Source organism: Eublepharis macularius, chromosome 10, assembly GCF_028583425.1.
Source record: "Eublepharis macularius isolate TG4126 chromosome 10, MPM_Emac_v1.0, whole genome shotgun sequence".
Classification (NCBI taxonomy): Eukaryota; Metazoa; Chordata; class Lepidosauria; order Squamata; family Eublepharidae; genus Eublepharis; species Eublepharis macularius.
The window spans coordinates 32,905,167-32,930,511 of record NC_072799.1 but is presented as its reverse complement, the minus strand read 5'-3'; the positions used below and the strand labels follow the sequence as shown (position 1 = coordinate 32,930,511).

The 25,345-nt window shown below is 42.3% G+C and overlaps 1 protein-coding gene across 1 annotated transcript in view; it reads right to left on the bottom strand.

The window, feature by feature from the left end:
• Positions 1 to 25,345, bottom strand: part of ENPEP (glutamyl aminopeptidase) — an 83,531-nt gene that overhangs the window by 33,097 nt on the left and 25,089 nt on the right. The window contains exons 4-8 of the mRNA XM_054990714.1: positions 24,910 to 25,030; positions 12,301 to 12,455; positions 11,330 to 11,443; positions 9,750 to 9,884; positions 6,050 to 6,115 (exon numbers count right to left, since the gene is read on the bottom strand). Coding sequence (XP_054846689.1) covers positions 6,050 to 6,115; positions 9,750 to 9,884; positions 11,330 to 11,443; positions 12,301 to 12,455; positions 24,910 to 25,030 — 591 coding nt within the window. The remainder of the gene's footprint in view (positions 1 to 6,049; positions 6,116 to 9,749; positions 9,885 to 11,329; positions 11,444 to 12,300; positions 12,456 to 24,909; positions 25,031 to 25,345) is intronic.

Genomic DNA, 25,345 nt, shown 5'->3' with positions numbered 1-25,345 from the left:
GGCTGGTGGCCCCGCCCCCTGATCTCCAGACAGAGGGGAGTTTAGATTGCTCTCCGCGCTGCCGAGCAGTGCAGAGGGCAATCTAAACTCCCCTCTGTCTGGAGACTGGGGGGGGGAGGGCACCAGCCATGTGATCATTTTCTCCGAGGGCAACCCACTGAGTTCCACCACCTCTTTTCCCAGAAAAAAGCCCTGTTGGTAGGTATATTGCTGATATAGCAAATGTATTTATTTAGCTTCATTTATACCTGGTCGTTCTTCCCTATAGGAAACCAGAGCAGCTCACATTGTCCTCCTCTCCTCCCTTTTATCCTCACAACAGCCCTATGAATTAGGTTAGGCTGTGTGAATAGCCCACAGTCACCAAGCAAGCATCCATAATGTAATGGGGATTCAAACCTGGGTCTCCTGGAGCCCCAACACTTTAACCCCAACACCATGCTGGTCCTCCTTCCCCTCCCTCAAAATCATATGCTGCCTCTCCAGACCAGCTCATGGTAGCTTACAACTAAAAGGAAACAAGCCATTAAAACCAAGTCAGAAATAATGAATCTATAAAACAAGCCAAGTCACAGCCATTTTTTTAAAAAAGCCAAAACATGGCCAATAGAAAAGTCAAATAATGGCCAATTTAAAAAGCCAAAAAAGCAAGCCAATGTCTAAAAGTACATAAAACAGAGCAATAGAAATGGATATTGATGAAACAGGAGTGGATATGTATACATTGCAACTTTTTGCAACAGATTGGCAATATTCAGTGGCCAAGGGCTGGAAGGTGAATGAAACAGTTACTTCTGTTGGATGGTATCTGTTACCAGTGAGAAAACCTTTGACTTTGGATGCTGCTCTTCCTGAAGAGGAGAGCTCAGAAGAACCAAAACTGTGTCATCTACTGCTGGAGGGCAGAATAGCCTACCAAACATACCTTTCTGTGCCTGTGTATTGGTTTTTGCTTTGGGAGCCCATCTTGGCAGAAGAATGCAGCAGTTATCTAATCAAAGGTGCATACAACCGCAAATACATTTAAACGAAGTAATAGTGTTGAAAGCCAGATTCTCAAAAGAATTCAGGTTCTGGCTTGAAGGCTGCAATCCTTCATCTCGTATGTTTTAGCTGTCAGACAATAAGCTCTAGTGAATGATATAAAACACTGCATGGTGGTGGGCCATGTTTTCCCTAGCTTAAACATTAGGTAATAATGTTCCAGTAAATAAAGAAGCCCTTATGAATAAACATGTAAAGGATCCAGGGGTAAGAATGCTGAGTAGCCTATTATTTCAATCTTTTGTGGCCAGAATAATTTTACAGAAAAAATTCAGCAAGATGAATAGAAGGGCACTTCATTAATTTCTTGTTAAAAGAGCTTGTCCTGATGGAAGCAGTGATACAAATGGAACTCTCATTAACCATCACTTCCCTCCCATTAGATGTTATTGTACAGATTGTTCTGTTTATATCCTGATTCACCTTATACTCCAACAACTGGAGAGCTCGACTTAAAATAGCTCCCATCTATTTAACAAGACAGGAATGTATAATGCAAGTACAGTGTGTAGACTTCAGTAAATAAAAAAGAGCACAGCCTGAACCTTCTCCAGGCAGGGCTAATGCACTGCCCAATGGGAATGGGTCAAGATGGAAAACGCTGACTCCCAATGCCACCATTGCATAAAGAATAGAATTGTCCTTTGGAGAGCCTTGAAAGTTACTTTCAGGGCCCAGTGAATGGATACTGCAGAAATGCAAGTGGGAAAGGGTTTATTTTTCATTTTGAATTCTATTGTCAAAGAACAGCTGGGGTTTTGCTGAATTGTCTTTTTTGGTATGTGTGTATGCTGGCTGTTTTTAATTGAGATGGATTTCCCCCCCCACACACTTATACCTGAGGTCAGCTTGAAAAAGAAAACAGACAATACAGAGAATGCGGGATAACAGGTTCTTTATGGCTACAATTATACGCATGCGTTGTTTGGAAATGGAAGATAAATAAAATAGATGGCCATTTACCAAGCGGTAATTTACCATAGTATACACACCACCACTTGGTAAGCTGATCAGTCGTGTTATCTTGCCAAGCCATGAAGATAATTTTACCACTTCCTGCTTTTCCAGTTTTTTTTTAAGCCATGTGCAAATATGTGGGAAACTCTCCACACCACTTTGTAAGATGACACTGTTGACTCAAAAGCCAAGTGGCTACATGCACACCATGGCAAAAAAAACCCTCTTGTTAAGTCACCCACTGCCTAGAAAGTGTAATCTGCAAGGACTATATATCTCTAAATTATCATTGTCTCCCTCCAGGCATCATTGCACATATCTGGCTAATGTGGTTGGCTTTGCATCTGCAGTTGTTCCATGTCATTCCAGGGAATGTAGAAAAACTTTAACCTCCATAGTAGGGCTTCCTCACATGCAAGTAAACCATGAAGAGGCAAATGTTACACATTCATGAGCAACTGCAAAGGTGGCAGCAATCTTTATTGTTGGCAGAGTCCAAAAAATCATCCAATCCACACTTTGGAAGTTGCTTTCAATAAATTTACTGCAACAGGATTTTTGTAGAAAACAATAAATAACTCCAAGCCATTAATGCAACAGAGATGCCTTCAGAGCACATGCACTAACACATACTGATACACAGCAGAGAGAAAAAAAACAAGAGGTAGATTGAACTGCAAGGGAAAAATTCAATAAACCCTAAACACTAGAGAATGTTCCACAGCTCCCCCTAGGGTACAAGTGGACTAAACTACTTTCCGCACAGTATTTACAATAACTAGACTCTTAGCAGACTGTCACTTCTCCAACAATTATATGTCTTTAAAAAGTGTCTAGAAACTTCAATTTGCACAAAATGCAGCAGCCAGATGGTTAGTGGGTAATTGCCACTGTTAACAGTTCTCCCATTGCTAAAAAAACTTTTATTGGTTGTCATGATTTAAGTTCAGAGTGTATATTTTAACTCTGTAAAGGCTAAACTGAGGCCTGAGCCACCCTTTCCCACATGAATCTTCCCATCAGTTAAGATTTTCATATGAGGGTTTTCTCCATCTATCTTCTGAGGTGAGGTGGATGACTACCAGAGAAGAGGGTCTTTTCTGTTGTGGTACTCAGATTTTGGAACTCTCTCTCTAGGTACATTCTTTTTTATCAATATCTGGGTACCAACTGAGTTCCATCCTATTATAAATTGCTTTTAATAGTGTTCAATATCCTTCCATCTGATTACTGTTATCCTTTGTTTCTAACCCTGCTACAACTAGTTTTAGGAGCTATATAAGCTTCTAGATGGCTCCATTTGTTTCTTCATAATAGGTCTGGCCCACTCACTTTAATCAACTTTCTTAAGTACACCCATTCCTTCCCGTTGATTTGCAGTGCAATCCTAAACAGAGTTATACCCTTCTAAGCCCACTGACTTTAATGGATTTAGAAGGGTACATCTCTGCTTAGGATAGCACTGTAAGTTCCTTATCCACTGCTGGTTTGATAGCAAACAGAACCTGTCAAGTTTTTGAGAAAATGCGGTCCACTCCATCTTTTAAAATAATGCTGGCCTTAATGTTCCTCTGATGCCCATTGCCCTGTTCAAAAAGAGGTCTAAAAAAGAGCCTTTTTGGTTGATGCTGTGACCAGGATACCTAATGTACTCAGAAAGCTTTGAAGGAATTTCGAGTCCATGCTTTAACTAGCTTAATCCAAACAGTGCTGATTCCAATGTGAGTGTAGCTTAAAAGTCGACTGAACAGACTGAGGCACCAAAACTGTCCTGGAAAGGGCCGTGCCTCCTCTCGCCACCAGAGGGAGGGTCAAAGAGCAGAGTAGAAAGAAAAATGGCGCTGTTGTGCCCTTCCACACCTTGTGAGGATGGGGAGGGTTGGCGGTTCAGGGCAAGAGCCCACCAGGATTTATCCTAGTAAACTACCAATCTGACCTGGAGTTATGACTATTTCCATAATAAGTACTTGCACTGTGCACACGCCTACTGGAGAAATCTTTTTCTCCAAAATATGTTTTCATTGTGGAGTTCTAGGGCAGACCCAGTACCAGGATAGGCACTCCTTTACTATGCAGACATGTTGCTTACTTTGCTCTAATGCCCCCAACTGGAACTCCAAGAGACTCCACATAGAGCATAAATAATATCCCACCACATTGTTTACGTACTGTTTTGCTTTACTTTTTTCTTTTGCATTTTCAGTGTTGCTTTTGCAAGTCCATTTAGGGCTAAATGTCAACATATGGCATATATCATTACAAAATAAACAAAGCAGAGAATATATTGAGAGGGGATGCATGTGTGAGAAAAGATTTCCTCCTTTACTTTTTTTTTTGTAGTATTCAAGAAGTGGCATTGATGCAGTTGAAGCTTCCTTGTTCTGTGTGTGTGTGTGTGTATGTGTGTGTGCACGAGCATGTGTGTATATAAAAGAAACACAGAAAGAGAGTGTCTGACCTACTGTACCAGCTGCTCTGAAACCTACTGATGGTCCTGCACAACCACCTATCTCCTCTTCACATACTACAGAGTAAATGGATAGGGTTTGGGGTCCACAGCCTGTGAAAGACCACAGCCGCACACAAGCTATAGATTCTCCTCAGTTCCCATGCCATCAGTGTCCACTTAGGAGCAAGACCATGGCACAGATGAATAAGTGGCTTCAGCCTCTCCCCACCCCATCACCATTTTCTAAACTTGAGAAAGTCCAGTAGAAAAGAGCAAGAGTCCAGTAGCACCTATAAGACTAACAGAATTTGTGGTAGGGTAGGAGCTTTCATGAGCCACAGCTCACTTCTTCAGATACCGTCTAGAGGATGCTCCTTGGGGAAATCCACACATTTCCCATGATATACATGGGGTTGTCCAAAAGGCCCAATAACATGATTTGACTGCTAACTTTTCTCTCATTTGAGGGTATGTTTGACAAGCTGTATCCAAAAGCACATTGGCCATTTTTCCTGACACCTCTATAGATTTTTTCACTTGCTACACTGTGGCAGTAGATGGTGCTGTTTGTCTCACTCATAGCTCTGTGCATTATTATGCTAGTTTTTATTATGGCAACCAAGGACTGTAGTGTGAAGACTAATTGCTACGTGTTTGTGAGGCTATATAATCAACCAGCACCTTCCGCCATAATTGTGAGCTTTGTGTGATAGCAGGAGGGTGTGATAGCAGGAGGGAAACTGTTGGGTTATATATCTTTATCACAGAGATATCAACACTGTCTCTGGACACTAGATGCACCCATAATATAATGGTAGGCAGAAGATGAAGGATATTATTTTTAAAAAACAACAACACCACAACCCATGCCTGAGGTTTTGCAGGGAAATTTTTACAAAGCAGGTTTGGGAAACTCAAAAGCTGATAGCTCCTTGATGATGTTGTACAGAAGTCCCCCCTCCCATAGTTTCCACAATTGAGGGCCACACAGAGAAAAATCTTATAGAAGCACTCATAGATATTGCTGAAAACATTTCCATGTGGCCATTAAAGATGCAACATTAGCAAACAGATACTATGTGGGATCATATGGCTAGTTCACATGACAGCATTATACCTTCCTTGGTCATGCGATTGATGTTGAAACTAACCAAGCCACCCGCATGATTTCTGTTTGTAGTTTTTTCCAGCGACAGCTGTGATTGACCTGAACTTCCACCTCAACATGGCAGGCACGGGAGTGGTTTTGGGGGTGGTTTCTCTGTTACATGCAGAGCAAATTTGACCTGGATACATAATCTCAGCACAATCTGTCCCTGTATGATAGAGGGTTGGGCGAGAGAAAGAGGGGAGGGAGTATGTGTATTTGATGTGCATAAATTCATAATTGCTGTTGTTGGAGATTTCACAAAGAGATAGCCTATGGCCTTCTTTTAGGAAGAAAATGGATGGCGCATCCTTCTGAAGAATAACTGTGCCACACTTGGCAAACCATGGAAGTTAAAAGCATAATTCCTTTCGATCTGATAAAAACCTCATGCTATGATTCAGGTTACTAACAGTTCTTCTTTTTGTTTTTGTCTTGCATATAAACCATACCTGACATCCTTTTTGGAAGTTTTCTGGTGAGATCCAGTCTTGAAGCATTCTGAGGATTGATGCTCCCTAAACAAAGATATAAATGTTTCTGCCTTAGCTTCAGGAGGCCACATTCTTGATTCTTGGAAAATGTCTTTGCTTTCCGAAATAAGTGTATAGATTCATAAAATGTAGTTTTCTTGTTTCTGTACAACATGTTAATGTATATCATTCCTTACATTTAAATTATCAGCTCAGCTTACTCCATCATCATCATCATCATCATCATCATCATCATCATCATCATCATCATCATCATCATCGTGAACATATAATCCAGGACCAGCAGCCACACATGTGAGACAAGGATGACTCAACCAACTTCATTCATGAACAAATGGTGGAGTCTTTCTTTAAATTTGGCTTGGTAGGAAATTCAGGAAAACTCCACCCTCTGGCCACAAAACACTCACTTAGATTCTGTAGGTTCAGCGGATACTGCCAGCATTCTTATACTGGTTTGCCAATTCTCAGAGGCTTCAGAATTTTCTTTTCAAATGAGCAAGTGCTTGCAAAAGCCAAGGTTCTCAGAAATTCCTGGATTTGTTAGATTCTGGCTACCAGACTTTGCTATATGTACACAGGGAAGCAGAATATACACACAGTTTGATGTGCAGTATTTTAGCATGACGTGAGAATACATAGTCCAAGAAATGTGTGTCAGATCCATTCAGTTCTCTGATCTTACCCATTTTTGAGTTGGAGACCAGGCACCAATCCAACACCAAAATCGTTCTGCTTGTGAACAACTCCTTTCCTTAGCCCAGTGGTTTCCAAACTGTGAGTTGGGACCCAAGAGTGAATTGCACTTCTCCTGCACAGCAGGAGGGGGAGCTTGGAGGAAGCACAGTGGCTAATCTGGGCTTATTCCTTTATAATGTGGGGAAGGACCATGAAATACAGTTTGATCCTCAGTAATGATATATATGTATATTTGTAAATAAATACATGACCAAAAATAAGCTTGTTCAGAGTTTCCTGAATGGGTCTTTAAAATAACAGTAAGTTGAAAAGTAGGTCCCACAAAGTGCAGTATGTTAAGTGAGTTTCACTACAAAAGGCTGAGAGCTAAAACACATGAGACGAAGTATACAAGGACACTCAAGTGAAGGGTGACACAATGTTAGCCAGGAAGCTGAGTTCTAAAAGACAGATAGGAAGGCTTTGTCAGTTTCTCCTCCCTACAGAGCCACCCCTCCTCAGAGGGTTTGTTTATTCTTCACCTCTAGGAAGGCTCTGTCAGTTTCACCTCCCCTTCTGGGAGGCAAAGATGAAATAAACAAACCCTAGGAGGAGGGGTGGCTCTGTAGAGAGGAGAAACTGACATAGCCTTCCAATCTGTCTTTTAGAACTCAGCTTCCTGGCTAACATGACATCACCCTTCACTTGAGTGTCCTTGTGTAATCCGTTTCGTGTGTTTTAGCTCTGGGAACCACTGAAAGAGTTCCTGCTTGAGTCAACTGATGCTCATGGCAAAATGTCTATCTTGCTTGCTGTGAGCAGTTTTGCTTAACATCAGTGACTTCAGCTCCATGTGAAGCCCTTTTCAGGCATTCTATTTTGGCTCTCCAACTGTATGTAACAAGAACATGCCCTACACAGGATCCTCCTGTTATGTATGGCTGCCATGCACGAATGGGTCACTGTGCATATTTTAATGTACATATCAGATTTGGTACACATGAATGGAACACAAGATTTTTGAGGGAATGGATTGCTTGTGGGTATCAAAGCCATCTGTGCATGGAAAATATGCACAGTGACCCAGTCATACATCATGGTGACAGTGTCCCATAGCATGCACTGCCATTATGCACAGTTGAGACACCAAAACAAAATGTCTAAAAAGAGCTAATGTTTTAATCACAGTATGTGGTGGGGAGTTTGGCTCGTTCCTGACCACTAGTGTGGTTGGCATATTGTTAAGTAGGTATATCCGTTTAGAAGTATGGGGTAGGGTGATAAAAGCCACAAACAATGTCTGTTAAATGTCTGACAGGCTTTCACAGTATTATGAGCCTTTTAGGTGAGAGGTATGAGGAGGCAATATTCTTAACAGAGTGAAAATCTCATTGTGAGTACTCAGAAATGTGTTTGCTTTTCCTTGCAATGTAATTGTGTATCTATTAGGCTTGGTCTTTGAAATTCTGTATATGCATGATCTAGAAATTGTGACTAATCTGAAAAAGAATTCTGGAAACAGGGGAAATGAACTGAATTGCCTGTTGTGGTCACTGTTAGAAATTACTTCACTAAGAAGGACCAATTTGGATTACTTCAAGTATAGCAGGATAGTTTACAACTTTACACGAACTATTTATGAATACACTAAATTTGCACTGACACTTTAAAGAATGGTTTAAAAGGACTTTTTCTTCTCTATGATGAATAATTAGATTGTGAAATATTTTTCTTAGTGACTGGTATTACATATAGGTCTAATCAAACTGTTTGTACAATATATTTCTTGAATGGTTTGCACTAGCACTTTACTATTCTGACATTCACTCTATAAGATTTGGATATTTTTCTAGTTCTTTCAGTGGGTTTGAAATTCATATATCCTATCTCTGTTATGTTATTGATAAATTTTTGCTTAGGCATTAGAAAACTTTATTAGATACTAAAAGAGCAGCATATGATTAAATGCATATAAAAAAACTTTATTGGATTTATACTTTTAAATGTGCCGTTATACGATGTATATGATATATCTCTTTGACTCTGTGACATAGGCCGTTTCCAGATGGCTTACCTGCACCCGGGACGTTGCGCCACATTTCGGATTGTGCTGGGGAAAACGTGAAATATCGTGTTTTCTCGCACGAGTTTTGCGCGATGTCGCGCAAAACTCGTGCGAGAAAACGCAATATTTCGCGTTTTCCCCGGCACGATCCAAAACGTGGCACGATGTCCCGGGTGCAGGTAAGCCATCTGGAAAGGGCCATAGTTAGTTTTCACGACTGGTTGTTTTGGTTTATCTTATATGTTACAGCGATGTCCCCCCATGGGTCAGTAATGACTCGGTGCTTGCACAGGGGACTACCTTTACCTTTTTTTAATGTCTAACTTACCAGAGATTTTTTTTCTAGTGTTTCTTTAATGAAAAGACAAAATATTCTCTTCACTTTTGATCATTGCAGCACTAGTTCTATTGTGGAGTCAATTGACATATCATACAGCATGGGGAGAATCATCTTGACAATGTCTAATATTGGCGGGCTACAGTGATCCTTGGCTTTAAGAGTGTTAGGCAAGAACATCTCTTTCTTCATCTCTGAAATGTTGGAAGGTGATGATATGCACAGGTGCATTGGTTCTGCACTAGCTTGCAACCAAACTGTACCAGGGCAGTCCATATCACACCATTCCTAGTCTTAAAGGAAATCACTTCCACTTGTTCCAATGTCTCCTGCATTAAAGGTAGAACTCTACACAATCCAGACTGCACCCTTAAAGCTGGCTGGAAAACCAGCTTCCTTAAAACCCCATCTCCAGGCCATTTTCTAAGACAATGTTATTGGATCCAACTCCACCGTCTGTGCCCATTGCAAAGAAGTCCTTCCACAAGCAGAAAGGCTCCACTGGATCCAATCCTATTATTGGGACCCACTATCTCATTGGAATGATAGCTGTGGTTATAATGCAAGCACTTTCTTACCTTACTGTAGGATATGCCATCAAACACAGAGGTTATTTCATCAGGAGAATTCACGTTCACTACAATAGGGTGGGAGGAGAGCAAAGAGTCTTCTTTCAGGACTGGAAACAGGTCATCAATTAAAATTTGGTCCAGCTGCAGGGGAAATGAAGGGGGGAAATCAAAACATACTGTGTTAAACCTATTCCAAGAAAAAATGTTTTATTAGTTCTATTTATTACTAAAAATAATTACCGTGTAGGATTTTCAGCTATGTCTTTGATTAAATGGAATAAATTAAGAATGATCTGTACATCTTCACCAACAAAAAGGCTTCAATTGCCAGGTATCCCCCTGTTTACTTTACGTCTCTCATTTATGGTACGAACATGGCCGTAACAAATGTCCTATTCCAGGATATTTCTTTGAGAACAATATTTCAAGGATGGAAACATTTTCACCCAGGCAATTTCTCTGTTTATACCATTTACTCTTTACAACATTTTTTCCCACAGATACACATTACATGGCATTTGTAGCTTAGCAAACAGAGAGAGCGAGAGCATATAGCTAATTTTAGCTTGGTAACCTGCTATAAAATGGATTAAGGGCTCTGTAAACAGATTTGTACTATCCTCTGCATATCCCTTATTTTTGTATAGCAACATATGACACATGCCTTGATATACAGATGGCAGATTTTAGATATGTCATCCCAGGGCTTTTTTTCTGGGAAAAGAGGTGGTGGAACTCAGTGGGTGCCCTCAGAGAAAATGGTCACATGGCTTGTGGCCCCGCCCCCTGATCTCCAGACAGAGGGGAGTTGAGATTGCCCTCCACACCACTTGGCAACGTAGAGGGCAATCTAAGCTCCCCTCTGTCCGGAGATCAGGGGGCGGGGCCACCAGCCATGTGACCATTTTCAAGACGTTCCGGAACTTGGTTCCACTGTGTTCCAGCTGAAAAAAAAGCCCTGCTTCATCCTATATAATATTCAAACTGACCAATTGTAATCACCAGGATGTCTTTTCTAATATTCAACTCTTCGTGTGTTTCTCTCTTCAAAGCCCTAGCCTGAGCATTTAGAAGCAATGTAGTGCTTTCTTATTTAGGCTGTCTTTCAGTGGCATTGGGTTAAAGCAGAATTCAGCACCAATCTTTGCTCTTCATATACAACGAAGTAAGTTGCATGTTTGTCAAGTGCTGAGACTGGTTTTTGAGATTCAGCAAATGCTATGGAAAGAGGGTGAAGATTCAGTAAGTAGCAAAATACAGTGGATTTATGCTGTCCCTGTATCTGGCTTTGGATGTATCTTGTCAAAGGAAGAACACATGGGTTTGGACTATTACCCAGTTCTATAGAACTTCCATTCTTAGGGCTGCGGAAGTCTTGAAGAGTCATGAAACCCAATTCTCTCCACTGAAGCAACTCTCAGTATACTTAACATCTGATGGATGCATATGATGTCATCAACTGATTCCATGCTCTTTCTTCATTGTTGGTTTATTTTCTTCAGTACATCATTATTACTCAAGTCTTTGAACTAAACAAATCAGTCATTACAATCCAAAAGCAAACAAAATATCACATGAATATTTACCATTTGCCAATCTTTTTCTGCTTCATTTACACCTATAAACTCAAAGAAGCTGGCAAACCCTTCATTCAGCCATAAGTCATCCCACCAATCCATGGTCACGATATTTCCAAACCACTATAAATGGAAGCAGTAAAGCAGCATTAGTGAAGGGTAATAGCTCTATGAAAGCTTAGCAAAACTTCATAGTATAGTATATGTACAGTGCTATTAAAGTATGTGTTGTTGGGTTAAAATTAACATAAAGAACAGTTTCTTGTTTGGAGTTTCTCTTGATGCTTAATTTTTGTTTCAAAAGTAAATTACATGTTAGAGAAGAGAATTCACACATGATGGAGTACACAGGTTGGGTCTGGGATCTTCACCCTGGGTTGCTTTTTAAATTAGTTTGAAATGCTGTTTCGCACATTTGGAGCATCTTTTCTCAAAACAACACATCTTCGTTTGTATGCTTAAAACTTTGCAAGAGCTAAAAATCAGGTTCTGAGCCCTGAATAGCGCTCATTTTCAGGGCAACCTCTGTGAATTGGCTATTAGACATCCCAATGCTAATGCATAGCTCTTTGGGGTTTTCTCTTCTGATACATTTTTTGCTAAAGTCAGTTAGGTAGACAAAAGAGATTTCATGTATTGATTTCTCCTCCCTTTTCCTGTGGGAGGAGGAGGAGCAGGAGAGAAGACAATGAACAGCCACTAAAATTTGCATAAGTAAAATCCCACAAGAGACAGGTTTGGCTACAGCCCCATGCTGAAGTCGTCTCTTCCAGTTGACCTCTAAAGCACTGATTCTTGATCTGAATGATACCAAAATATTATCTCGGGTGTATTTCAATACTTTAAAACCTTGCAATTCTGCAACCTGAGAAGCAAAGAAAACTGCCTGAAATATGATTTATGGGATAAGCAACTGGCTACTTTCATGAACTGAATGCTGTCCTTGGTGCCTTGATGATGAAACACTTTGTGAGCCTTACCTGATGTACAAGTTCATGGGCAACTACAGCGGCCACTCTTTGCTTGTTAGAAGCTGCAGATTCTTTGGGATCATAAAGGAGATTTGTTTCTCTGTAGGTGATCAGCCCCCAGTTTTCCATGGCCCCAGTACCAAAATCGGGAATGGCTATTTTGTCTATTTGGAAGAAAGAAAGAAATTTTTAATGAGCACTGAAGCAAATCCTTCAGTGCTCATCGGGCACAGAACTTCCGACCCAATTTCACATCCCCACTCTGGCAGCTGCATAAGTATGTTTTATAGGACTTTTGCTTTTAAGGGATGAGGGCATAGAGGTCTCATATTTGGGACACGAGTCATGATGTTCTCAGGGAAGTCCTGTTTATGTGTGGCTCTGTCCCTCTGTTCATCTTCTTAGCCAGTAAAGTTCATGGATGCACGTTTAACTGTACACTGGAGTGTGGCCAATGAGAAGATACAGGGAAGGAGCGTGTGTGTAAGAGAAGTAGGGACTGATATAAAAGGATAAAGATGAGGGGCAGAAGGACCAAAGGCCAATATGATGCAAATGGTTAGATTATTAGATTAGGACAGGGTAGACCCAGTATAGATTCTAGTTCAGCCCTGAAGATCACTAGGTGACCATAGCTAAGTTGCAGCCTTGTAACCTAATCTACCTCACAAGGTTTCTGTGAAGTTAAATGGAGGAGGGGGTGGGTGGGAGAATTAATACTGTGTTTCCTTAAAGGAAGAGTGGGATAAGAATAGAATTAGTAGATAGGAGCCCTTGGGTTAGATCCAGATTAATTTTCTAGTAACAGAATGGAACTTCTCTCCATCCTTCTTTCCACTGAAGGCACTGACCTCCACAAAATGCTATTCCTGGACCCTGGATCATGGACCCAGAGGAATGGCATGGAAGGGTTCTGCAACAAGAAGAGTGTGTAGAGAAAAACCTTTTTACCTCCACATTTAGTTTAAAAAGTTTTTCTCTCTCCTAGCAGAAGTTAGGCAGAGAGAGGAAAGTTAACTGCTTTCAAGTACTGCACAGGTACCAGCCATCAAAGCTTTGGAAATGCTAATGGACCTCCTGGCCAGAGACAATGAAATGGTCAGCTCACGCATTGGCTGGAATCTGACACCTGGGAGGGCCACAGAGACACCAGTGCATGAGTAGCTAGACTGTATCTTCATGGAGATTTCAGGAAAGGATTCTTTGACCCACAAGAGGTGTAGGAAAATAAAATAGATAAAATCCCTTGGCACAGATGGAGAAGATCCATTTAGGTGGGTCTGTCCTGCCTGAATACACTGAGAGGAAGGAGCTTTGACACCAGAGCTCCATCTTGATGCCATGGGGAGCAAACATCTGCCCACTTGAACAAGGACTCTGAGGTAATGTCAAGCTTTTAGAAAACTGTGACTTCTAAGTTTAAGAGCCTGCCTTAGAACAAGATCTACTAGGACATGTGCAGAGTGAGGGACAGGGGAATTGTACGTTTAAGCCTTTATTTTGTATTTCTTGCTCAATCCATTGCTATGCATAGAGTACAGTCTTTTCTGCACAGGGCTTTCCCATCAGTTCTGGCCCCATACTGCATCAACTGTGTTGTCTTTTTACTTTTTAATAGGGTCTTTATTACTTTTAAATACTGGGTATTTGCTCTCTGTACCACATAGCCTCCCATCATTCAAACACACTATTTAAAATGGGTTCCCAGGGAAGGAAGGAGTTGCTAAGCTGCTGTTTCCCTGGGAATGCAGAAGTGCAGTAAGCCATCCCTGTGGTAATCAGTTGCTGGGTTGTGCAAGACACAGGGATTAAGTGGTATCTTAGAACAGCAACGGGAAAGGAAGCTGGGAGCACTCTCTCTCTCAGTGGGTAATTTCTACAGTGGCCTGTTGGTGGCAGCACAACAAAGGAAAAACAAGAGAGAAAACCCCTTTGATGGTTGGGAAAGCTGGGAGAGCAGAGCATCACCAGGCAGACACTCAGGGTGGTCGCTGGGCACCTAGAGGTCTCAGAGGGCTGAATGGTAAGCTGGACCATGGAGGAATCAGCAGAAAGGGCCAATTTCCAACCCCCTTTCTCCAATTATACCAATTAATTAGGTATCCTTTTTTGTTCAGAAGATGTACAGAAAGGTCCTTTGTGTGAAAGGCAGCTTCATGTGTGAACAAAATAGCAAGGTAGACTGGAAATGGAAGAGAAAGGGCAAAGCAGATGCTCAGTTCACCTACTCTCTGGAAATAGTTCAGAGAGAAAGAGAGAAACCGAGTGGGTGGAATGGAGAGTTAGTGTGTATGGTATAGCTCCTGTGGATTCTCTTGTTTTGCTACCAGTCCTGTTGCCCAGTAGAAGTGGGGGAAAGCAGGGAGAGGAGGTGGCTAGCTGTAGTGGTCCCTGATATTTGTCCTCCTCCTCCTCCTCTCCCTAATACTGGTGGCAATTTCAGGGGCTTTATCACTGGTGTCTGAACAAATGTGCCAGCTATAGAAATCAGACATTGGAGCAAGACAAAAGCAAAACTTGAGTTGTGAAAATATACTATCTGGTTGTGAGGAAATACATATTGCGTCACTTAATATTTCAAAATATTATAACATCACAGCTTTTTGAGGCTCTTCTCAGTAATGCCGTTTGCACATGCCCTTAAAGGGACAGCACACAAATGGAACACTGGCGACGTCTCCATTTGCAAAATGGATGTGGGCTGTTTGGCTTCTGTTTTTTCAGCATCTCTTCTGGGATCATGGAAAGAGTGTTCCCAAAAAAGGTGCCGATAAAACAGAAGCCAAATGGCCCACAACCATTTCGCAAACAGTGACATCTGGATTCATGAGGAAAAGCCACCAGCGTTTGATGAGTGGGCCATCCCTTTAAGGGCATGTGGAAATGGCGTAAGTCTTGTTCATCTGACAAGAACCCTTGTATCCACTTTTCTCTCTGTAAATTTAGGCAGGAAGGGAAAAGAGTTGCACAAAGAGCAGGCTGTCGACAGAGAAGCATAGCATCTCTCAGACAGATGCACAATTCCTAGCAGGCAGAGTGTCTGCCCCACACTCATTGCCTTGTTGCTAATGCCAAACTAATCTCTACCATGTCTTCCTGTGATTAGGTTGTAACAGGATTCTGTAAATGGGGCTAAGAAATATTTATTGGCATATTAAGTAAAGTAAATCCCCATATAATGAGCGACATCTGCTTCTGCTCGCCACAACGTGTAGGGTCATGTCTTCATGGCTGGCAATCAATACCAGCTTAAATGAGAATTATGGACTTTGGTTTCCTCTGAGAGGACTCACAGTACTGCTACTTGGTCTAGCAAAGAATTCAAATGGATTCAAAGATGGGCACAACCTTTCTGGTTCAGAAGCTTGAAATCACTGCTCTCTGTTTAGTTTTAGCCTGTACATTTTCACACATTAATATTAAACATCCTATAATAACTTGCACTGTTCCCAAGGCTCTGGCTGGCTATAACACATGTCGATTTCTGAAAAGCACTTATGACAGATATAAGGCAGGATATGTCCAAATAAATACATGCCAAGAATATAAATGTATGTCTTATACAGAAGGTTTAAACACGTTACAAAATCACGACTCTCCCATGTATTTTCATCCTACTATATAAAAGGCAACTTACTTTTTATCCCCGCACAGGTGCACTCTGGCCTCTGCAAGGATAAAGAGTCATTGCCAATATGGCTTGATTAGGAGGGGGCGAGGAGGGCCAGCACACTCCTTCCACGGCTCCACAGCAGCTGCGAGAAGGCCCTGCACAGCCCAACAGTCTTCTCCATCGCTGCAGCAGCCTCATTGGGGTCTCTAGAGGGTTGAGCTGCCACAGCCACTGAGGCACCGGGGAGGCCTGCCATGCCAGCCTGGCCCTCAGCACTCCCTGAGCAGGCCAGGGTGTTGCAACAGACTGTGGAGTGCTGCTGTGCTCTGCACTGGCCAGATTTCCACCCACTTGAGGCCATATTGGGTTCGTGTAGAGTGAAGGAATGCTGCTGAGGCGGTGAGACAGACCCTGGAGTGCTCCTGTGCACTGCACTGGCCCAGTTTCTCCTGTTCAAGGCCAAATGGGGCTGGTGTAGAGCGCAAGAATGGTGCCGGAGCAGCGCAATGGGCCCTGGAGTGCTGCTGTGCTCTGTACTGGCCCAATTTCCACCCGTTTGAGGCCGAATTAGGCCAGTGAGGAGCTCAGGAATGCTGCCGGGAGGCATGATGGGCCCAGGAGTGCTCCTGAGCTCCACACCAGTCTGATTTTGTTAGAAATAACAATGTCTGGTGTACTGCAGCAGCAAGAAGTAAGAAGAGCCTACCATGCAGGGGGCAGCAAGGATCACTTAGTTAGGACAGTGAGAGTAGCACCTCTCTTGTTTCCTGGGGGTCATTTCCTTGTCTTGTCTCCTATTGGGCTAAACAGGGCAATATCCTGCTTCTTCTCTCTCCTGCCACACTTCTTCTCCCTCTCTGCAAGATGTAGTCAGATAGCTAGGATCTATCTCTCCCCCTTTCCCTCAAGTATGTAACTTCCTCAAATAAAGCTTTTGCCTCTCTGACCAGCTCGGCGTTTAATTCCGCAGCGTAGTTTAACACTCGCTCTAACAGGGTAATGGGCCACAGAGGCAAATTAACGCAAGCTGAAGTTAAGAGAGAGCAATAAAAGTTCTGCCGTAGCCGCAGGCTAAAGCACAGAGGGCAGACAATAGAGAAAAGATGGCTGACTCCTACAGTGCACAGCAGGGGTTCCAGATCGACCGACTACAAGACGGGAGGAACTACGATCTTTGGGCAGAAAGAATAAAAGCCCATCTTATTCAACTGGACGTCTGGTCTGCAGTAACAGATGAAAAACCGACTGGAGATCCTCAGAAGGAAGCCAAATGGGTCAAGCACGACAATAAGGCAAGATCTATTATCATTAATGCTTTAAGTGATAAACAATTGATAAGAGTAATTCATGAGCCCACTTCTAGACAAATGTGGACGTCTCTTCTAGAAATAAACCGTCAAGAATCAATTAAAACTAAAATTTTGCTAATGAGGCAATTGTATCGGATTGAGATGAAGCCTCAGGAAAAACTGAAAGATCATATTGCAAATTTCATGGAATTAACACAGAAATTAAGATCCCTTGGAAAGGAGATCCAGGATGAGGATCTAGCTATAATTTTGCTGTCTAGTCTTCCTCAATCTTATACAAACATAGTACATGTTTTGGAAATGAGAGAAAATTTAAGCTTAAACTATGTACTTGCAAGACTGCAAGAGGAAAGTTTTAGCAAACTGGATCATATAAGTGAGCCAAGAGAGCTAGCTTTAAGAGTCAGTTCAAGAAGGGATTTCTCCTGCAGCATCTGCAGAAAGAAAGGACATTTAAAGGAAGACTGTTGGTTTCGTGATTCGCAGAGAGTGATCAAACCGCCACGATGGACGGGAACAAAGGGCTTTAGGAATGCTAATGCAGCCATTAAGTCACCTAATGCCGATGGTCAAAGGAAAAGCAGATCTGATAAGAATTGTTTAAATGTTGGTAAAAATGATCAAAGCATATGCAAATGGGCAATTGACAGTGCATGTACTAACCATCTTTGCAACAACGAGAAGTTTTTTAATGAGATGAATGAAAGCCACGATAAATTGTATACAGCAAATGGAGAGGCTTTAACGGCTCAGGGACAAGGGACCGTATCTGCATGTTGTGCACTACCCAGTGGCCAAACTAGAGAAGTGCAGATCACTGATTGTCTATACGTACCTGAACTTAAATCTAATTTAATATCGGTTTCTGCAATGGCCAAAAGAGGAATTGAGACTGTATTCAAAGGAGAGAAATGTTTTATTAGCAATGAAGGTGAATTAATTGCACAAGGCACATTAGAGGATGGCCTGTATATGCTGGATTGCTCTGAAGGCACAGTGAATTTAATTGAAAAGTGCACTCACAAGAATTGTACTAGTCTTATCCATAGAAGGCTTGGACATGCTAATATGGATTATATATATCAGCTTGAAAGGCAGAATCTGACTAATGATTTGCAAATGAGAAAATGTCCTGATGCAGAGAAATGTGTTTGCTGTATTCAAGCCAAAGGCACAAGACCTTCTTTCACCAAACAGAGTGAGAAGCAGACGACAAGACCACTGGAGCTGATTCACAGTGATGTCTGTGGACCCATGGGAACAGTAACACCCAGTGGAAGTAAGTACTTTCTGACTTTTACTGATGATTTTTCAAGATTTACTGTGATTTACCTGCTCAAGGAAAAGAGCCAAGTACTGGAAAAATTCAAAGTGTACCTAGCAATGGTGCAGAACAGATTCCAGAGAAAACCAATAGCTATCCGCACAGACAATGGAGGCGAGTACGTGGGGAAGGAGATGACAAGCTTCCTAGCAGATGAAGGAATAGAGCATCACCTGACCGTGCCATACACCCCCGAACTCAACGGGATAGCGGAGAGGAAAAATCGTTCTCTCACAGAAATGTGCAGGAGCATGCTGCAAGAAGCACAGCTACCTCAAAAATATTGGGGAGAAGCTATCAACACTGCTGCCTATCTGCAGAACATGCTACCTACAAAGGGTGCAAGCAGCACACCATTTGAACTGTGGTACAACCGCAAGCCCAATGTAAGGCATCTGAGAGTGTTTGGATCAAAAGCCTACACTTATGTTCCAAAGGAAAAGAGGTCTAAGATGGATCTCAGAACAGAAGCAGGCATATTTGTTGGATATGCACTGGGATGCAAGGGATATCGAATCCTCAACCCAGAGACAGACACGGTGAAGATCCGCCATGTGGTGCACATTGATGAAGAAGAGAAGGCAAGCAAGCCTGACACCAGAGAGTCTGCACCAAAGGAAGCTGATGCAGCACAGCAGCCAGAGATTGTGCAACTCTGGGACCTGACTGAGACGCAAGAGACACCTGCAGAGCCCACAGAAAGAGAAGGGGAAGCAGAGCCAAGTGTCAGACGCTCAGACAGAACAAACAAAGGAGTTCCACCACTGAAATTCTCTTACCTGGCAAAAACAGAAGCTGTACCAGAACCTTCTAGCTGGGAAGACATAGAAGGAATGCCAGCAAGAGAAGCAGAGAAATGGAGAAAAGCTGCAAAAGAGGAAATTGACTCTCTGATCCAGAACAAGACATGGATTCTCACAGAACTACCACCTGGAAAAAGGACAGTAGGATGCAAATGGATTTTCAAAACCAAACTTGATGCAGATGGAGAAGTACAAAAGTACAAAGCAAGACTAGTTGCAAAGGGATATTCCCAGAAGTATGGAGAAGACTATGATGAAACCTTTGCGCCAGTAGTGAAACACACTTCAGTAAGAACACTACTGAGCATAGCAGCCGCAAGGAAGATGCATGTGGAGCATCTGGATGTGAAAACTGCTTTTCTTCATGGAGAGCTGGAAGAAGATGTGTATATGACACAGCCTCCTGGATTTGAACAGTCCAAAGACAGAGGACTTGTATGCAAACTGCAGAAGAGCATTTATGGACTGAAACAGGCTGCAAGGGCCTGGAATCAGAAACTGAACCAAATGCTCATCAAAGAAGGATTCAAGCAAGGCGGGGCAGAACGCTGCCTGTACTCAAGAAAGAAAGACAACAAATGGACTTTTATCCTGATTTATGTAGATGATATTCTTCTTTGTTATGAGGATCAACAAGATTGTGATGAAATAATTCAGCACCTGAACCAAGAGGTTGAAGTAAAGCGTCTTGGAAATGTCAGCTTTTACCTTGGAGTTCAAATAGAGCGAGAGGAAGATGGAAGCTATCTTCTCAATCAAAAGCAAAAGATCATGGATTTCCTAGACTACATGGACATGAAAGATGGAAAACCAACATGTACTCCAATGGAAACAGATTTCCTGAAACAAAATGGAAACAATGAACCTCTGAGAAACATTAAAGTATACAGAGAAGCAATTGGAAAACTGCTCTACATAAGTACAGTGACCAGACCTGACATAGCAGCAGCAGTTGGAATACTGTGCAGGAAAAATGCATCACCAAGTGTGAATGACTGGCAAGCAGTCAAAAGACTGGCAAGATACCTGAGAGGTACTGCACAACTGAAGCTCAAGCTACCAGCAAGCGACAATCCCAGACTAGTGGGATTCATGGATGCTGACTGGGCAGAAGACATCACAGACAGAAAGTCTACCAGTGGACGAGTATTCTTTTATGGTGGAGGAGCAATCAGTTGGACAAGCAGAAAGCAAGACCTAGTAGCGGCATCAACTACAGAAGCTGAATACATATCAGCAGCAGAAGCATGCCAAGAACTCAAGTGGATTCTACAACTATTAGAAAACTTTGGGATAAATGAACCCAAACCTATACAACTCTTTGAAGATAATCAATCTTGCATAAAGCTTGCAAATACAGAAAGAATTGGATCAAGAACCAAGCACATTGACATAAAGAATCACATTGTGAGAAATATGCAAGAAGAAGGGCTTGTTGAGCTACAGTACTGCCCTACAGAAGAAATGATAGCAGACATCCTCACCAAGCCACTTGCCAAAGAGAAATTTCAAAGTCTACGAGAAAGACTGAACTTTGTGGACTTTGTACACTAGACATTGAGAAGGGGTGTTAGAAATAACAATGTCTGGTGTACTGCAGCAGCAAGAAGTAAGAAGAGCCTACCATGCAGGGGGCAGCAAGGATCACTTAGTTAGGACAGTGAGAGTAGCACCTCTCTTGTTTCCTGGGGGTCATTTCCTTGTCTTGTCTCCTATTGGGCTAAACAGGGCAATATCCTGCTTCTTCTCTCTCCTGCCACACTTCTTCTCCCTCTCTGCAAGATGTAGTCAGATAGCTAGGATCTATCTCTCCCCCTTTCCCTCAAGTATGTAACTTCCTCAAATAAAGCTTTTGCCTCTCTGACCAGCTCGGCGTTTAATTCCGCAGCGTAGTTTAACACTCGCTCTAACAGATTTTGGCCCGTTTTAAGCCAAAATTGGCCCACTGTCGCAGGAATGCTGCTGAGGCAGCACATGCCCTCACAAGGCCCTGCTTAGAGCCCATTGTATTGTTAAACACAGGGTGCTTTGTTGCTAGTCCAGTTATAAGATGCACATTGCAGACTCACACTACTACTTAGGTTTGCGTCAGGAAGAGAGTCAACCTCCAGTCAATTCCACTAATTGAAAGTGGGCTCCTGCTTTGCTGCTGCCATTATTTAAAGAACGTATCTTTTCTTCCTTTTCAAAGCCGAGGAAAAGCCACTTTTGCTTATTGAAACTGAGTAGAGGCTGAGCTGTTCACCTCACTGCCTGTTCCCCACTTCCCCCCATGACAAACTGAGGATGCACAAGTTTGCAATTTGCAATTTATAAATATTTGTTTGAGTTCTATGTCAGAACATGCATTATTTATTTAGTCTAGTACTATTGGCTTTGGCTTTATACAGGACTTCCAGGTGTCCAAAGTGTTTCACATTCATTATCTTATTGTAATCCTCACAATAATCCTGTAAAATAGGTCAGTGTTGTCATCCACATATTGCAATGGGTCTGATTGTAAGTGAAGCTAAGTGAGCCGAGCTTAGGATGGTACTGAGATAAAGAAGTTGCATTTGGGATGTGCACTTGGATATATCCGATCACTATATATACTTGAAAAAATCTTACACTTTGGGTGTATTTGGGTATCCAAAATGGTATTTGGGATTGTTAGGTATACTGTTATCTGGTCCTGTATTTTACTGAGAATATTTGGGGCCAGCAATTTAAGAATCCCTGGCCTGTTATTTAACAGGTTTCCTGGGTGTGACTGACAGAAGGCTGTCCTGCCCCTGAAAGATAAAACAGCTCCTCAGCTGTTTCATCCCTGAACCTATAGGAGTGCTGCCCCAGCTGCCAATCACCTCTCGGGAGTGGGGTGGAATGTGGGAGGGAACACACATCAGCCGTTCAATTCAGGTCTGCCTCAAGGAGAGAGCAGACAGTTTTGTGGTAGGTAGGGTGGCAGAATGGTTTTAACTTTACCTCTGGGAGAGGATGGAGTTGTGAGGCCTGTCTCTGGTGATGAGCAGACCTTAGTCTGACTCTTGGGAAAGGGCTGGCTGCTGTGGGTGGAATCCTGTGCATGTGTGAAGGGTTCTAACCTAGTGGTTAGTCAGTGAACACCCATTTGTACTTGAAATCATTAAAGGTCTTGGTTTGTTTATTTGTTTATGTCATTTATAGCCTGCCTTTCTCACTGAGACTCAAGGCAGATTACACAGTGTGAGATTAGTACAGTCAATATCAGGAACATTTCCATAAACAATGCCATCGAGTAAATAGATACAAGTTCATAAAGACATAGCATTAGTAGGAATCCAATACAACATAGTGGTGAGGTCTATGGTTCCTAACTCATTAGTGGATCTTCTGAGATCCCCTCCCTACAATTCAGCCCTCCTATCTGAGTAAAAAGCCCTTTTGAATAATTCGATTTTGTATCATTTGGCAAAAGCCAGGAGAGTGGGGGAATCTCCTGACCTCCTCAGGCAAGCCATTCCACAGGGTGGGGCCCACCACAGAGAAAGCCCATGTACAGGCTGCTGTTGACTTTGCCAATGTGCAGGGTGGCACCTGCAGGAGATCCTGTTCAGAAGAATGAAGCTGCCATGGAGGAGCGTGTTGGAACAGGCGACTCAGGGTCAAACTACAAGTGACGAATGACACAGGTTGGATACTTGTCAGCTTCCCTCAAGTTTTGATGGAAAATGTAGGCAGCTTGGCGGAATGTTGGACAAATGACAGTTGAAAAGTCCATTGGACAGCAGTCAGAGAGCCAAACTGCAAGATCAGGATGCCTACACTTCCCATCAAAACTTGAGGGATGCTGACAAGTGTCCAACCTGTGTCATTCATCACTTGTAGCTTGGCCCTCAGCCTGCCTTTGGACACTGGGGGGGGCGTTGCATGTCTCTTTGAATGTAATGTATAAGTCTAGCAATCTGCCACTCTCTTGTCTAAGGTGGGAACGCCTACTGACTCCTCCTCTCTTGCCTCTGTGCCTCTTGGGAAATCACTCTCTCCACATGGGCTGTTTTCACACTGTCTATAAATCGCTTGAGACTCACGGAAGGCTACCGGCTTTCTTGCGCGATTTTTGACGCCATCTGTTTACAAAACGCCACAAAGTGATTTATGGCATTTTGTAATCAGATGGTGTTAAAAATCACGCGAGGAAGCCTTCCGTGAGTCTCGCGTGATTTATAGACAGTGTGAAAATGGCCATGGTCTTCTAAGAGGAAGGATGTAAATCCTCCATGCTCCTTATTTTTTGTCCAAACTAAATATATGTTCCCAATAGAGCATAGGGAGGGAGGCAGTCCTGTAGGATTAAAATCACCATCTGAAGTCATAACCAGCTTAAATTTACGGGCCTCATCCAGGTTTCTCCTTTGAATGTTTGGAGACCTGGGCTGCTGATCTGTTTTTTAAAAACAACCTGTACATGAATAAATCTTTGCTATTTTCATAAACCACCTGCATCAGTGAACTGAATTCTTACCACAAAGCTTATCTCACAGCAGAGAACCCAAAGCCTTTACACTCACTACCATAAGAACATCTAGCAAGTGAGGAGATGTTTTATATGTCAAAACAAACCAAGTTTCCCAAAATTGTAGGAGGCTGTGTGGGTTATATCAGTTGGAAGCATCCTGTCATTCCAGCCAATGGAAGGGGGAGGGAAGCCCTGGAAAAGTGAATCCTGGCTTGCCAGGGAAGTTGGTTCCCAGTTGGTACAAGCCAGGTGTAGACCCTGGCAGAGCTGCAGATCTGGCTGGCTCCTTCTCCTTCCCAGCTTCCTTCCCTGCTTTATGGGGATGGGGCCCCCTTTCTCTGCCCAGTCTGCACCCCTGCAAGTAGGATGGGTGGTAGCAATATATCCTCTCCCCGCATGACTGTCCAGATCAGAATTGGGCTCATATGTACTTTTTCACACATGAACTGTCGTGGGGACTTGCAGTTGCAGTATGGCTACAAATCCCATGGAAAACTTGTGAAAAAAAGTCATAGATAGTTTGAGCCTTAGTCCCACCCACTTTAGATCTTCAACAGATTTGGTCTAGAGATTCCTGGGACTGGAATCCATTTACAGCAGCCAGCTGCATCTTGGTGTGTTTACTTTTCTTTCACTGCTCACGTCACTAAGACTTCCAATGATTCACAGCCCAAACGTACTACATTAGTTGTGCTAGTATCAGCATTTAAATTCAGCTGCTGGAAATAAGGGAGTGAAGTCTCTTAATTGTGACTGCAGTATGCCTACATCCTACACACACCAATAGCTCAGTGATCAGAGTCGTACATGTAGAGGGCCCCAGGTACTGTGTCTGTTTAAAAAGATTTCATGTAACCAGAGATTTTGGCGAGCCAATATGAGACTTCATCTACACATTGTAAGATATTACATTATTATTTACAACTGGATTTGCTTGTCCACATAAGAAGATCCAGTTGCAAATTATTGCTCTACTGCAATAATAGCATATAATATTCAATGATGGATGCTGCCTGAGTCAGACCAAATGGAGAATATAAATTTTAGCAGTAAATTAACAGTAGAGATACATAAACAGTAATAATTACCCAGTTTGGGAATAGAATAGTTCATATTGAAATACTTTTCAAAGAAGTCAAATATAATTTTAGTCACATTTGCTGCATATTCTGCTGTGTGTATTTGCTGTGGCTGTGCATAAACACGGAGCTGTAAAACAAAACAGAGGCATTATTGGAGTTGTTTCAAATCATACTCAGTGGGTTAGACCAACTGGCTTTTCATCTGGAGAAAAAAAAGAGATTATCCAAATATGCTATTCTGTGGGATATTGGTACTTGCATGAACAAAAGCCATATGGATCAGAAGCTGTAGCTAAGAGAAGAATTGGGTGAGATCAGGCACTAAAACTGGCTGGATACAAACTAGTCTTTATTTAGCACCAGAGTACTTGGTGGCAAATCAGAGAGTTAATACAATTGACTTTTCTGTCTTGAAAGTCAGGCTGTGTGTGAAGCATTTTCT